Here is a 16,569-nt window from a genome sequence, read left to right on the forward strand (position 1 = left end):
AGAAAGAAAGAAAGAAAGAAAGAAAGAAAGAAAGAAAGAAAGAAAGAAAGAAAGAAAGAAAGAAAGAAAGAAAGAAAGAAAGAAAGAAAGAAAGAAAGAAAGAAAAAGAAAGAGAATGAGAAAAAAAGAAAGAACATAGTCTTATTGCATTGTCATCAAGGCAAATTTGATTATGAATTGTTTGGATCTTGTGTTTTAAAAAAAATGTGCAAGGAGATAAAGATGATAACTATTCTAAAGCTGACTTAAAAATATGCTTACATTTATTTACCATGCCATATTACACATTAAAGTATTTCATGGTTTTTGTAACCATTGAAAGCAATGGTGACAATATTATTGAGGACACTGATTTTATCTTTCTCTCTCTTTTGAATTCATAGATTACCAAACTGAAAATAGACAGGAATCCTTTTGCTAAAGGATTTAGAGATCCTGGAAAAAACAGGTAAGCAACATAACAATGATATCTAATATTTACATAGCCCTTTTCACAAGTATTACAATAAGAAAACTATGGCTCAGAGACTCAGAAGTCCTAAATTTTGTAGCTAATAGATATTTTGTCTCCGAAATCTTGCCTCTTCTCAATTCTTTCCCTACTCACTTTTAATATAATGCTTATTCTAATTTTCTGGGTTTTTTATTCAGGGAGCAATTACTCTGGATTTAATTCACAAGACCAGCTATAAAAGAGAGAGATTTCAGATATTCACCCCTAAAAACCATAAGAAAATAACTCAAAAGTGTACATAAATCATTATTTTCAAGATTTGCATTCTGGACTTATTGAAGAGTGAATCTCTTTTTCAGGTGTATATTGGAAGGGCTTTTAGAGACCTACCCATGGAGGCCTTCTCTCACTCTGGATTTTAAAATGTTTGGTGCAGACACACAAAGTAAGAAAAGTTTTATTAATTTTTATTTTAAATGTTAATGAAATAACTGCAGACAGAGCCTTTGTAACAAATACTACACAAGGGGATAAGTATATGTCAGAAATTGTGCGTTTACAAGGTAGTGGGTATATATTTATCTTGATGAAGCTATAAGAGGCAAAAAGGAAGGTGAACTGGCATGAAGAAAAAGAGCAGAGAGATAGTATTGGTAGATTTACTGTCTTCTGACTTCTTGAGTTATTGTAATCCTGAGATCTCCAGATTTTACCTAGATTCTTTAGCATCTCACTATTCATATTCTTTAGAATCTGCCTGTGGTGCATTTGTAGATTTATTTGAAAATATGTTAGATATATAATTAAATATTTTGTGTTTTATGAGAAACATTCAGCACATAAGTTGACTTCCGTTAAATTAAATTAATTTAATTTTTCACCATTACTTAGCTCTAATTTTCCTTTTGTTGTGAGTAGGGAAAATAAATGTTGAAAACAATACCAAGCTATCACAATTAATTACCACAAGCATTTAAAACATTTACAAAATGTTTGTTCCCAGGTAGGACATTACATGATTAAATAATAACCATAATTGACAATGCAGTCTTTCTGATGGAAGAATGTATACCTTTATTTACTCTGATATTTAACAATATATAGAAGAGTTTATTTGCAAGCAACATGGAATTATTTTACCCCTTTTGTCTTCATTCTATTAAAATTGTTTGTCTTTGAACATTAATTCAAGATTACAACTACCTTGAGGAAATCATCAACATTACAGTTAGGTTGAGTTTTACACAATACCATAATAACCAATTGAAATGTGAAGAGATGAAGTCTAATTATTTGGTAAAATGTTTCACTGGATTGACTATATTAATTTGGTCTAAAGAACTGCATAAAAAATATGAACACTTATTTGATAGTATCATTTTAATAGCATCTAGGTGTCATATTTTTAAAACATCCAAGTTGACACAAGGTGTACTAAAAAGGAAAAAAAAAGAAAAAGATGATCATTAATTAATAATTTAAAATTCACATTTTTCTTAATTATTTAAGATGTCCAGAATGCTCTCAAATAGCAAAGAAAACGAGTACCAATCTTTTAAAGTAATTTTTAATGTTTAATTATAAAAAGTATTTGCCACCCTGTTGATAAAGAAAGACTAGGTCCTTTTACACAAAATAGAAAAACAACAGCAAAACCAAAAAAAGAAATCAACAACTTGATCAAGTTCAGTCAATAACCAACATTTTTAATTCAAATGCTTACAAAATTAAGGTTCAGATTCTAAATTTTCATGGACCTTATAATTATCTCTAACTTTAGCAGATGCTAGGCAACTATAACAGATCACCTAACAACATTGATATGAACACTTTCATTTTTATCTTGATATTTTTAACCAGCAAAACTGTCTTTAACTCCTGATGTAGTGCACCATGGAAGCCTCCCTTTTAATATAAGAAAAAAAATCTAACATGTTTAAATATATTTTAATTTGTAAAGATCACTTTCATGTGCACTTATTTTTTTAATCAAACTGAAGCTTTCTATAGAATCCCAAATAACCAATTTGTTCAATTTAATCAAGAATTTTAGTAATTTTTTTTAAAGTTTAAAAAAACGAGTTTTTATTTGTAACATATAAGTGGCTCTAGGCCATATTTAATTGGGCTTTTTTGTAATTCATTAGATAAATGTTGTTCATATGCCTAGCGCAGTTCTTGAGCATAGTGAATGCTCAATACTTTATGCCTAATAGTAGGGCTAAAAGTAATGGTAATAGCAGGGATACCATATTCAACTTTGGTCGGAAGAATTAGCATATTCTTTCCCAAAGAAGTTAAAAGAACTGTGAACATGCAAGGGAAGCTAATCTAAGAATGAAGCAGAGATAGTGTAGACATGATTACTGATTCAGTGAAAACATCAAGTTCATTGTTCATTGACTGAATTGTCATTCACAGGTGGAAACAGTGGCTCATCTCCAGTGACCTCTAGTGGAGGGGCTGCCTCTCCTTTGAACTCCTTGCTTTCTCCACCTTGTTCCCCATCTACATTTCACTTACCTACAAGCTCCCTTGGAATACCTGGTCCAGAGGTGTACCTGCACAATATCAACATTCCCCTTTGCTACAAGATTTGTCCAACTAAATTTTGGCGACAGCAGCCTCTTGTCTTCCCTGCTCCTGAAAAGCTAGCAAGCAGCAGCAGTTCTCAGTCCTTAAATCCACTCATGATGGAAGTTCCCATGTTATCCCCGGGAGTCACCAATTCAAAAAATGGTTTATCTACAGACTTCAGTGGGCAGTGTTTACAAGCACCTAATTCCTCTAATCAAATGTATGGATCACAGGAATCTGGAAATATTTTATCACCAAACCCCATTGCCCAGGAAGCAATTGGTTGCTCTTTCCATCCTTCCTTTGGCTTTTATAGGTACAAGTTTTCTGTGCCATCTAGACTGGTAAATGCTTCCAGTAATCTCAAAGTGAATGACAGCAGTCAAGTTTCTTTTAGAGAAGGCAAATGCAATCATACTCATTGGTATCCAACAATTAATCATTGTCTTTAACGAAATAGTCACATTCCTGAAACAATTAGACGTGAGCACATATTTTCTTTATTTGTAGCCAAAGAAAAGTCAAGAGCTATTGGGCTTAAAAAGCTTCATTATCAGAGGCTATTTCTCTGTTATGTATTTAAAGTGCTTTATCAAATGTTCATGAGAAGTTACAGTCATTTTTGACTTATAAAAAATAAGACATAACAGTTTCTGATTACAGTGACCTTGGGCCTCAAATAAGATACTCAATAAATGTTATTTGATGGAATAGACTACTAGTGAAAATTGACTCTAGGTGACAAAATCTCTAATTATAGTTGAAGCCAGTGTACCATGTCAACTACCTCTGACATATTGACAATTACCAAAAGAAGATGGACTTAATCCCTGTGAAGGCAGTGAAACAATTTATTTTTATCTATGAATATTGGCTTCATTGTAATTATCTATCTAGTAATTGTAGGAGAAAATTTCATTGTTCAATTGCCTTATACTTTTATACCCTGCAGGTGAAGGAGCTACTAATCTCAATTTTAAGGTACAAATAAAGGACACAGACTTTCAAATGTTAATCCTTGAAGCCTAAAGACTGTTCAATCTGGAAGGAAAACAAAGATTAAATAAAAAGCAAAATATTTTAAATAAATTCAATCTTTTATTTCCTTTTATTTTGAATCGGTCCTAGGTCAAACTTGTTTACTTATTTTTTTTAACAAACCTGATATTTTATGCATGGTTTGCAAAAACAAATTACCGTAGTTCTCCAAAAAGACTAAGAAATGGAGATTTGAAGGGGAAGAAAGTACTTGAGTTCATAAATATGAAAATATTATTACATTGGTACAATTTAATTCCACTCCTGTGCAATAATCACAGTAAATTAGACCAGACAAAGGTAGCATAAATGAGACTTTATTTTAGTTTATGAAGTTGAAAAGTTTCCTTTTACCTGGTCCTAAATTTTCTGTAAAAATAGAAATCTCATCTGTATAGAACCTGTATACCTTTAAGATGAATCAGATTTTAATTTTTATGCTACTAGCTCTACCATTTGTTAAGCCAAGGCTTTCCATATCACAATGGCATGATTTAACTTTTGACAAATTAACCAAACTGTTAAACTGCTCTTTCTAACTTTTCTGACACACATTAAGAAGAACGTATCAATATTATTTATTTTGCTCAAAATGGTTATTTCCCTTTAAATGTGCCTTATAAATATGCCTTCCAGTATATGCATTAAAATTATATGCCCCTTCAATTCTGGGGGTAGCAATAGACCAGCACATGGTTATACTCAAACTGAGCATTCTAGTCAAGATGAAATATTATTTATGGCCCAAACTAATTAGGTATCTGTTATAAAAGTTTTTTGAGGCAGAAACCTGTACTACCCAGATTTTTAAATCAGAGATTAAAGTAGCAAGTGTACTTTATTACTGTCTATTCCAAAACAAGAAAGCTGTAGGCTAACTTTTACTGCTAAAATAAATTATGATTTTTTAAAGCAGAAAATCTCATATCCAAAAATAAAGCTAGGAAAAATAAACTTTCTATCAACTGTGTAAAATCTGTACATTGAGTCAGGAAATAAGTAAACGTACTTTATCTTTGCACAACCTTCAGTCAAGCTCAGGCCTGTAGTAAAATTCCCTTGTCAGGAAGTTTCTATTTTGTGGAACAGTCAGCCAAACTGAAATCAGGGATTTGATTTCAAGTTTGAGCCTTGTTGCAGATCACTTGCCTAAATGGATAAATAGTCATTATATTTTAACAACCAAAATATAACTTTATAACATCAAAACTATCATTTCTTTTCACTAAATAGAAGGACTATGCCCTTTGGATATTACATTTGAAAGTCTAATATATAACTTTAGATTATATAATATTAGAGTCTTCAAACATTAATATAATTGCTCCTATTCACTGTACTACAAAAATAATGATTGATATTTCCCCCCAATTACGAAGGTAAATATTTATGATATTTCACTGCTATTAGGCATGGGTTCTACTTTTGGTTTGGGAATGGACATGACTTCATTCTTCTTTTAGGAGTTTGGAGCATGTCTATGACATGAAAAGAAATGAACAATTAGAATCAGCATGTTATGAGTCAGTGAATTACTCTTTGAATAATCAGAGTTCTATGTGCTGACAATTTGACAATGTGCCAACAACAAATAAAGACAAGCATCTGTATTGGACATTACGGAAGATTTAACTTTCATTCTCCTAATCATAGATATTATGCATCTTGGGGAAAATCATGGTGCGCATAAAGCAGATCATGTGTCTTAAGTGTTACTGGTGTAATGCTAACCCAGAACATGACTAAAATAAATATTTTATATAAATATTTAAAACATATTTTACAAAAATCTACAAACATGCTAATGATACTTAAAACCTATATAATTTTATTAACCAATGTCATCCAATAAATTTAATAAAAAAGAAAACCAGAAAAAGAGACAAATTTAGATGCTTTGAAACAATAACGTTAGATGTTCACATATACCATGTAACATATAGTTATTATCTCCTTACTAAATATCAATAACAAATATTTTCCTTATCTGAATATGTAATTTGATAAATTGTAGATGTTACACTGTAATTTATATAACCAGTGGGGTTTTATTTTAGTTTTGTTTTAAAATAGCTTATACTACATTCCTTTTTCTCCCTCCAATAATAAAAAAGAGATGCTACAAAGAATACCTATTCATTGCATACTTATACTATTAATGATATATACTTATGAAAAGCAGATTTAAATATAACTAAAAATGCCTAATTGCATGTACTATATTTGTGAATTTGCTTGACAGGGTGGAAATACAATGTTTTTACTCCAATTTAGAGATATGTTGCCTTCGTGGTGAAAAATCTTTATTTAGCCAAAATAACAATAATATTCTAATATATGAGAACAGTTTACCAGTTAATTTCACTAGAATTTAACATGTTTATTGGAGCAGTTTAAAACAAACCAAATACATAGCTTAGTCATTGATGGCAATTGCTTTGATATAATTGTCTTGTATACATTTAATATTCTTAAGTTTGCTCTGCAATTAAATGATAATTTGTATTAAAACTATGAAAATAAACATGGTTTGAGTGACAACATAAAACAGAACAAATATAGATATAGAACATTTGAAACATATATAGTATTAAAACTATTTACATGTGTGGTGCTGGCCAACTTTTGACATGCTGTTTCAATAAAATATTGAGAGAAAAAAGACCAGTATCATTACTTTTCAAAGTATCAAATGTTCATGTTTACAAATTTGTACTGAACATTAATATGTCAACATACACTATAATGAGCAGATGTACTGAGAATAATTTTAGGAGATTTATGCTTAGTTGATATGTATACATGTATACTGGATTTATGTTTTAAAGTGCCTAAAAGAGTTATAAAATTTAAAATTAAATATAATAGAAAACATTAAAATTATACTACAATAAGTTGTATCATTAAACTTTTTTTTAATCAAGTTATCATATATTTGTTATTGTTAAAGATAACAGAATTTTGATTTTGGATTTAAGATCACATATTTATGCACATGATAATTAAAGTATAAAGTAATATTTTAGCTGTAAAAAATGGTATAAAGAATTCAAAATTTTACTAGAATAAGAAATTAATAAAATCACAGATAACTATATTAAAATATTAGATTAAAATTAATATCTTTAAGGTTTTTTTAAATAAAATACATAATGTGATCTTTCATTTTTGTGGGTTTTTTTGAAAAATGTTAATGTTTTGGAATTTTACTTTCATTGAAATTAAGTTTTCATATTTATTTTGTGACAAGATTTTGTGACTTTTTACCAATTACTCTAATTAATGTCTAATCATGGTGGGGTTTTTAAATTGAATTTCATAAATTTGAGGAAAAATTGTTTTATAGAAATACCAACAAATAGACTACCCCTTGAAAGAAGCATAATTTCTTAGTAAGACTCAAGTTGAAGTAGCAAAGTTACTCTCTACTGCACTTACACAGACATCTTATTTGGCTTCCTTCAATGGAATTCATGCACAGGCCAAATACTTCAACTGCTACATTAATAGCTATATTTTGCAAAATTGAAGTTGGATCCTCTTCAAACCATGATGCCAGGCAGGAGAAAGGACTATTTGGCAAAAGTAGCATCACTTTGTAACCCGTCATTGTGATTCTTTTCTGTAGTTGTAACTTTTATAAGATGAGGCTGGGGATGTGGGTATCACATTTCAAAAAGACTCTGTGGGCCCTATTACCACACACAGAGGGTTAGGATAAACTCATTCAATGTTTACCCTCAATTGTGCCAAATTCAGCAGTCCCTTGGTTCTGCTAAAACAGGGCAGCTGTCCTGAGCTCTTGGCTAGGCAAGATACAGTGCTTTTAGTGCGTTGTGGGGGTGACGGCCTCAACTGTTACTAACAAAGGTATGAAGCTTCAAACACACATATGCTATATTTTAGTTTAAGTTGTATATATGTATATCTCTCCTACTAGACTGTGAGGGGAGAAATACTATTTTTAAATAACATTTATTTTCCAACTTTTAACATTTTAATGCACATTATCAAAAATTAAATAACACAAGAAGTAACACAAAAAGATCTATAATCATAAACAGTGTATAGTTTGAGTTCTAGTTATGTATGTCTACACATGACTGAGCATACATTTTTAAATATGGTTGAGGTCATACAGTATTAATAATGCTTTTTCATACATCATGAATATTTTCCAATTTGAGGTCTCAAAACCATGACTATTTTGATAACCAAGAATATAATAAACCAAATTAAAAGAATAGAAATGTAATTTTACTTTTCACAGGGCCAACATTTTTTAAAAGACAAAAATGACAACAGGCTTCTGGATAAAGACATTGGGAGAATTATAACTAAAATTTACATTCCCCTACTTTTTAAATAAAAATGAGACACGATGCAACATAGTACAATAACCATAATGCTTCTAAGATAAGTCATTATCAAATATATACTATTAAAATATTAGCAAGAAAGTATGTGTCCATCAAATTGCATTTCATGGTTATGGATGTACCACAGTTTAACTATTTACCTGTGGATGGACATAATAAGTAGTTTCCAGTTTTCAACTATTACAAATAAAACTGCTATAATCATTTATGTACAGGTTTTTGTGTGAAGGTAAATTTTCATTTCTCTGAGTTAATGCCCAAGAGTGCAATCACTGGGTTGTATGATAATTGCATGTTTAGTTTTGTAGGAAACTGCTTGTTTTGCAGAGTATATGTACAATTTTACATTCCCAGCAACAATGTATTAGTGATCTAGTTTATTTTCTACCTGGCTAGAATTTGGTGTTGTTACTGTTGTGTGTGTGCGTGTGTTATTCTTATAAGTTGGTGTTGCTAACTCATTGTGATTTTAACTTCCATTTCCTTGATGACTAATGATATTGAAACCTTTTCATATGCTTACATTGTATTTGTCATTCGTATGTCCTCTTCCATAAAATGTCTGTGTCTTTTGCCCATTTTAATAGTATTGTTTGTTTTTAACTGTTGCATTTTAAGAGTATGAATTTATCAATCTTTCCCTTTTATGGATTATACTTTTGCTGTCTAGTCTAAGAAATATTTTCCTAGCCCTAGATCTCAAAGAATTTCTTCAGTGTTTCTTTTTCTAAAAGCTTTATGTTTTACATTTAAGCCTATGATTTATTTTGTGTTAAATTTTATGTAGAGTACGATGATTAGGTTGAAGTTTTTTTTTTCTTTCTTTTATTGTGGGGCCTATGGATATTCAATTGTTTCAGCATAATTTACTGAATTTCTTCTTCCATCGATCCACTGAACATTGAACATTAAATTGGTTATATACCTTTGTAAATAATGTAGTTGGGCACATTTGTGTGAGTTTGTTTCTGCATCCTCTATTTTATTTTATTGATCTATGATTGTAGCTCTTTGCTAATGCCATACTGTCTTGATTATGGTAGCTCTATAGTAATTCATAATATCAGGTAGAATGATTCCTCCCACTTTATTCTCCTTTTTGAAAATAATTTTACCTCTACTAGTTCCTTTCCACACTTCCATATACATTTCAGAATTAGTTTGACTATATCTGTGAAAAAACTATGCTGAGATTTTGATAAGAATTGCATTAAACCTATAGATCAATTTGGGGAGAATTGAAATCTTTAACGTGTTAAGTCTCCCAATCTACAAACAGAGTATGCCTATCCATTTATTTAGGTCTTTTTTTTTAGTTCTTGTATCAGCATTTCGTATCTTCAACACATATCTTGTACATGTCTTGTTAGCATTTTCATAAATATTTCATTTTCTTTGGAGGAATTTTAAGTGTTGTGCTTTTTACCTTGGTTTCTATATGTTCATTGTTAGTTCATTGTTAGATTGCTTTTTGTGTGTTGTTCTTGTATCCTACGCATTTGCTGAATTCAGTTATTAGTTCTACAAGTTTGGGGGTTTGATTTTTGTTTTTGGCAGATTCCTTGGGATTTTTCTAGGTATACAACTATGTCATCTGCAAATGTAGTTTGTTTCCTTCAGTATGATATCTATGCCTTTTATTACTTTTTCTTGATTCATTACACTGGCTAGGACTCCCAGTACTGTGTTGAAAAAGTAAAAATAGAACTACCATATGATCCAGCAATCCCACTTTTGGGTATATATCATCAGAAGGAAATGAAAACAGGATACCACAAACCTCCAGTTATAAAAAGAAAAGTCAGTATTATCATAATAATTTTGTATGGTGATAGACTTGTGATGGTATTCACACCATAGGGAATATAAATGTTGAATCATTATGTTGCACACCTGAAAATAATATAGTATTGTATGTCAACTATACTTTAATAAAAAGTAAAAAAAAAAAACAGCTAATGCTTTATCATTACTAAAAAAAAAAAGATATCTGCACTCTCGTGTTTACTGCAACATTATTCAAAATAGCTAGGATAAGGAAACAATCTCAATGTGTTTCAATAGATGAATGGATAAAGAAGATATACAGTATATATATGTATGTATATACACACACTAGAATATTATTCAACCACGAAGAAGAAGGAAATCCTACTAATTGCAGCAACATAGATGGACCTTGAGGGCATTATACTGAGATATATCAGACAGAGAAAGACAAATGCTGTATGGTCACCTATATGTGGAATCTAAACACCATATTTGTAGAATTTGACAGTAGATTGCTCGTTACCAGGGTCTGAGGGGTGGGAGGATTGGAAAGATGTTGGTCAAAGGGCATAAACTTAGTTAGAAGATGAATAGGTTCTGGAGATCTAATGCATAGTATTGTGATTATAATTAACAATACTCTATTCTATAATTCACAGTTGCTAAAAGATTGGATCTTAAATGTTCTCACCAAGAAAAAGAAAAGATAATTATGTGACATGATGGAGGTGTTAGCTAATGCTATGATAATAATAATAATATTACAATATGAAAATGTATCAAATCAATACGTTGTCCACCTTAATCTGACACAATGTTATATATTAATTTTTCTTAATAAAGAAAGAAAAAACGAGTGGTGGGAGTGAACACCTTTACCTTCTTCCTGCTCTTAAGAGATTTTCAGCAATGGTATGATGTTATCTATAAGGTTTTTGTAGATGCCATTAAGTAAATGTAATTCCCTTCAATGCATATTCTTCTGAGAGATTTTTTTAAAAATCATAAATACCTGTTGGATTTTGTGAAAAGATTTTTATGCTTCAACTGATATGGCCATATGATTTTCTTCTTTAGGTTGCTTACATAAAAGAGTACATTAATTGATTTTTGAATGTCGAACAAGTCTTGTATATTTTCAATAAATCCTGCTTAGTCACAGTTATAATTAATTTTCCACATTGATGTGTTTAATTTACAATATTTTGATGATGGTTTTTAAATTTAAATTCATGAAAGATATTGGTCTGTAGTTTCTTTTTCGTGTGTGTTGTCTTTGGTTTTAGTTTTAGGGTATGGGTTGGGATTCATCTTTTGTTTTGTGGAAGATATACGGGTAATTTATTTTAATACTTTTTCTTTTTACATGTTTGCTAGACTTCTCCAGTGAAAACAATTTGGGGTCCAGGCATTTATTTTTTCAGGAGCTTATTTTTTTCAGTAATAGCTTTATTGAGATATAATTCAAATATCATAAAATTTATCTTTTAAACGCGTATAATTCAAAAGTTTTAATATATTTACAGAGTTATGCCACCATTACCACTATATGATTTTAGTATATTTTCATAACCTCAAATAGAAATGCTACACCATTTACTAATCAACTCCTCTAATCCTTTCTCCTTACCTCCCTCAATCCATGACCTACACTAATTTTTCTGTTTCTATGAATTTGCCTATTCTAGATATATCACATAAATGAAATAATACATGTGATTTTTTTTTGTGACTTCTTTCAATTGGCATAACATTTTTAGTGTTCATTCATTTTTTTTTTTGTCTGAATGGTATTCTAGTGTATGGGTATATCACATCTATTTATCCATTTATCAGTAGATGGACATTTGCCTTTTTCCTGCTTTTTGGCTATTATGAATAATGCTGCTATGAATATTTAATTATGTTTTGTGTGAAGATATGTTTTCAAAACTCTTGGGTGTATACCTAGGAGTGAATTGCGGGGGTCATATGCTAATTCTATGCTTAACCATTTGAGGAACTGCTAGATTATTTTCCAAGTGACTGCACCATTTTACATTCCCACCAGCAATGTATAGAGGTTATAATTTCTCCACATCTTCACCAACATTTGCTATTGTCTTTTTTTTTTTTAGTGATCTCAGAAGGTATAAAGTATATCTCAATGAGATTTTGATTTATATTTCCATATGACTGTTGATGTTGGACATCTTTTCATGTGTGTATTGTCATTTGTATATCTTGAATTTCCATTTAAATTTTAGGATCAATACGTTAATTTCTGCCCAAAAAATAAAGGCACAAGGGAATTTGTTAGATAGGGATTATGTTTAATATGTAGAAAAATTTAGAGAGTATTGTCATCTTAACAATATTAGGTTTTCCAATTGACTAACACAAGATTTACTTTCTATATGTTTAATTATTCTAAAAAAAATAGCTTCCTTTTTTACGATCTGGATGGCTTTTTTCTTGCCTGATAACCCAACTAGAATGTACAGAACAATGTCGAATAGAATTGGAGAGAGCAGACATCTTTATCTTATTCCTGATTTTAAGGGCAAAGTGTTCATTCCTTCACTAGTATATATGATGTTAGCTGTGCATTTTTCATAGATCATCTAATTTTGATTGAAAATTTCTCTTCTGCAGCTAATATGTTGAGTGTTTTTTTTATTATGAAAAGTTGATGTAGTTGGTAAATGTTTTTTTCTATATCTATTAATATGATCATGTGGTATTTTTTCTTTATACTATTAATAAGATGTGTTACATGACTTTATTTTCATATATTAATCCAACTTTGCATTGCATTCCTGGGATAAATCTCACTTGTTTATGCTGTATAATCTCTTTTCAAGATTAATGGATTGGTTGGTTAGCATTTTGAGTTTTTTCCATTTATATCCATAAGGAATAGAGTTATAGTTTTATATTCTTGTGATATTTTTGGTTCTAATATCAGAATAATAAACAACACTGGCTTCGAAGAATGAATTGGAAAATGTTCCCTCCTATTTGATTGAAGAATTTGTGAAGAATAGTATTATTTAAATTTTTGGTGAGTATCAGCATTGAAGCCATCTGGACCTGGGCTTTTCTTTGTAGTTCATTTTTTGATTACTATTTTAATCTATTTTCCTGTTACAGTTTCATCCATATTTTCTGTTTCTTCTTGATTGAGTTTTGGTTGTTTGCCCTTTTTTGAAAATTTTCCATTTCATGTAGGTAGACTAATTTATTGGCATACAATTGTTCATAATATTCCTATAATAATGTTTTTTTTTATATTTGTAAAATTGGTAGTGATGTCCTTTCTTTTATTCCAGATTTTAAAAATTTACTCCTCTCATTTTTCTTGGTCAGTCTAGTTAAAGATTGTCTCAATTTTTTTGATCTTTACCAAAAAGCAACTTTGGTTTTATTGATTTTCATAGTGTTTTTCTATTCTCTATTTCATTTATTTCTGCTGTGATGTTCAGTATTTCCCTCTTTCTGCTTACTTTAACTCTTCTATTTTCAGTTTCTTAATTTGAACATTTAGATTCCTTATTTTAGATCTTTCTTCATTTTTAACTTGGATATTTACAAATATGAATTTCTTTGTAAGTACTGCTTTAGCTACATACATTTTGATAAGTTGTGTTTTGGTTTTCATTCACCTCAAAATGTTTTCTTAATTTCAGTCGTGATTTTTTTTTTTGACCCATTGTTTTTCGGGAGGGAGGTGTGTTGTTTATTTCTACACATCGTATTTTCCCCAAATATCCTTCTGTTATGGATGTCTACTTTCATTACATTGTATGATTGAATTCTTTTAAGTTTATAAAGGCTTTTTTATGATGTAACATATGGTCTATTCTAGAGCATGTTCCATGTGCATTTAAGAAAAATATAAAAAATATATATTATACTGTCATTGGTTGGAGTGTTCTACAGAAGTCTGTCAGGTCTAATTGGTTAACAGTGTTTTTAATGTTCTCTATTTCCTTGTTAATAGTCTACCTAGTTGTTCTATCCATTATTGAAAACAAAGTTTTGGAGTCTTATACTATTATTGTTGAATTGTGTATCTCTCCTTTTAATTCTATTGGTATTTGCCTTCTGCATTTTGGGATTATGTCATTATGTGCATTTATGTTTATTTTTGTCATATCTTCTGATGGAATAACTCTTTTATATATTATGTCCTTCTTTGTCTCTAGTAACTTTTTTTGTCTCAAAGTCTATTTTCTCTAGTATTAGTGTAGTCTTTTGGTTACCATTTGCATTGTATATCTTTTTTTATCCATTATTTTTTAAATTTGTGTTTTTGAATCTAAAGAATGTCTCTAGTAGTAAGCATATAGTTCGATCATGTTTTTAGTCTATTTTACCAATCTCTAACTTTTATTTAAAGCACTTTATCCTTTATTATGTATATACACACACATATAACTATCCTTATAATGCTCTGTTCTCAATAAGGTTTGTACTCCTCTGCGTTTATATATATATATATATATATATATATATATATATATATATACACATAATAAAGGTTTTATATATATATATATTTATACATAATAAAGGTTTTATATATATAAATATATATATAAAATATATATATAAAAAGAATAGTTATATCTGTGTGTATATACATAATAAAGGTTTTTTATATATATATAAATATATATATAATATATATATAATATATATATAATATATAAATATATATATAATATATATATATTTATATATTATATATATATTTATATATATATAAAAAACCTTTATTATGTATATACACACAGATATAACTATTCTTTTCATAATGTAATGGTAACCGCACATCAAAGATTCTGAACTGAAGTATATAACATAAAATGAGAAGAACCAGAGGCAAAACCCAAAAAAGCCAATCAAAATAAAGAAAACAGAAACACAAGGACTAGGAAGCAATGGAAACATCAAGCTACCAAAAAACAAAAAATAAAATCTCTATGAGAAGACTTCATATTTCAATAATCACTCTAAATGTAAATGGATTGAATTTACCAATAAAAAGGCACAGAGTTGCAGAGTGGATCAAAAAACACGACTCAACCATATGCTGCCTCTAGGAGACACATCTCAGCTCCAAAGACAAATATAGACTCAAAGTGAAAGGGTGGAAAATTATATTTCAAGTAAATGACATGTAGAGAAAAGAAGAAGTAGCGCTACTAATGTCTGAAGAAATGGATTTCAAAATAAAAAAGGTAAATAAAGATACTGAGAGACACTTCATAATGATAAAGGGAATCATGCACCAAGAAGACATACACCTATTGATATCTATGCTCCCAATCAGGGAGCCCTAAAATATGTAAAGAAATTACAAACAGAAATAAAAGGAGAAAGAGACCAAAACACTATCGTAGTAGGGGACCTAAATACTCTACCGTCTGATATGGACAGATCATCCAAACAGGAAGCAGTAAGGAAATAACATCCTTAAATGACACATTAGACCAGCTGGACATAATTGACATTTAGAGAGCTTTGCATCATAAAATAGCTGCTTATACATACTTCTCTACTGGACATGGAACACTCTCAAGAATCGACCATGTACTGGGACATAGAGATAGCCTCAACAAATATAAGTGGGTTGAAATCAGACCTAACATATACTCTGAACATAATGCTTTGAAACTAGAGATCAGCTGCAAAAAGGAATCAGGAAGAACCACAAATACGTGGAGATTAAACAACATCCTACTGAAGAATAACTGGGTCAGGGAAGAAATAAAAACAGAGATCAAGAGATACATAGAAACAAATGATAATGATAGTACAACATATCAAAACTTTTGAGACATGGCAAAAGCGGTCATAAGAGGAAAGTTCATATCATTACAGGTCTACCTCCAAAAACAAGAACAAGCCCAAATAAACAACCTAACACTTTATCCTAAAAAACTAAAAGGAAGAACAAATGAAGCCTAAAGTCAGCAGAAAGAAAAAAATCGTCAAAATTAGAGCAGAAATAAATGAAATTGAAAACATACAAACAAACAAACAAACAAAAAACAATAGAAAAAATAAATACAATAAGGAGCTGGTTCTTTGAGGTTAATAAAATTGACAAACCTCTGGCTAGACTCACTAAAGAAAAAGGAGAAAGGACACAAATAAAATAAGGGGTGAAAGAGGGGACATTACGACTGACATCACATAAACACAAAGAATCATACAAGAATACTATGAAAAAGTATATAACGCCAAATTTAACAACCTAGAAGAAATGAACCAGTACTTAGAAAAATACAACTTTCCTAGACTGAATCAAGAAGAACTAGAAAATATAAATAGACTGCTCAGCGGTATGGAAATTGAAACAAT

At 29.9% G+C, this 16,569-nt stretch overlaps 1 protein-coding gene across 1 annotated transcript in view; it reads left to right on the forward strand.

The window, feature by feature from the left end:
• Positions 1 to 3,483, forward strand: part of TBX22 (T-box transcription factor 22) — a 7,962-nt gene extending 4,479 nt beyond the window's left edge. The window contains exons 6-8 of the mRNA XM_039849160.1: positions 384 to 448; positions 814 to 899; positions 2,876 to 3,483. Of these exons, the coding sequence (XP_039705094.1) occupies positions 384 to 448; positions 814 to 899; positions 2,876 to 3,483 (759 nt within the window). The remainder of the gene's footprint in view (positions 1 to 383; positions 449 to 813; positions 900 to 2,875) is intronic.
• The last annotated feature ends 13,086 nt before the right edge of the window (positions 3,484 to 16,569 follow it).

The sequence above is a fragment of the Pteropus medius genome, unplaced genomic scaffold (assembly GCF_902729225.1).
Source record: "Pteropus medius unplaced genomic scaffold, Ma_sr-lr_union100, whole genome shotgun sequence".
Classification (NCBI taxonomy): domain Eukaryota; kingdom Metazoa; phylum Chordata; class Mammalia; order Chiroptera; family Pteropodidae; genus Pteropus; species Pteropus medius.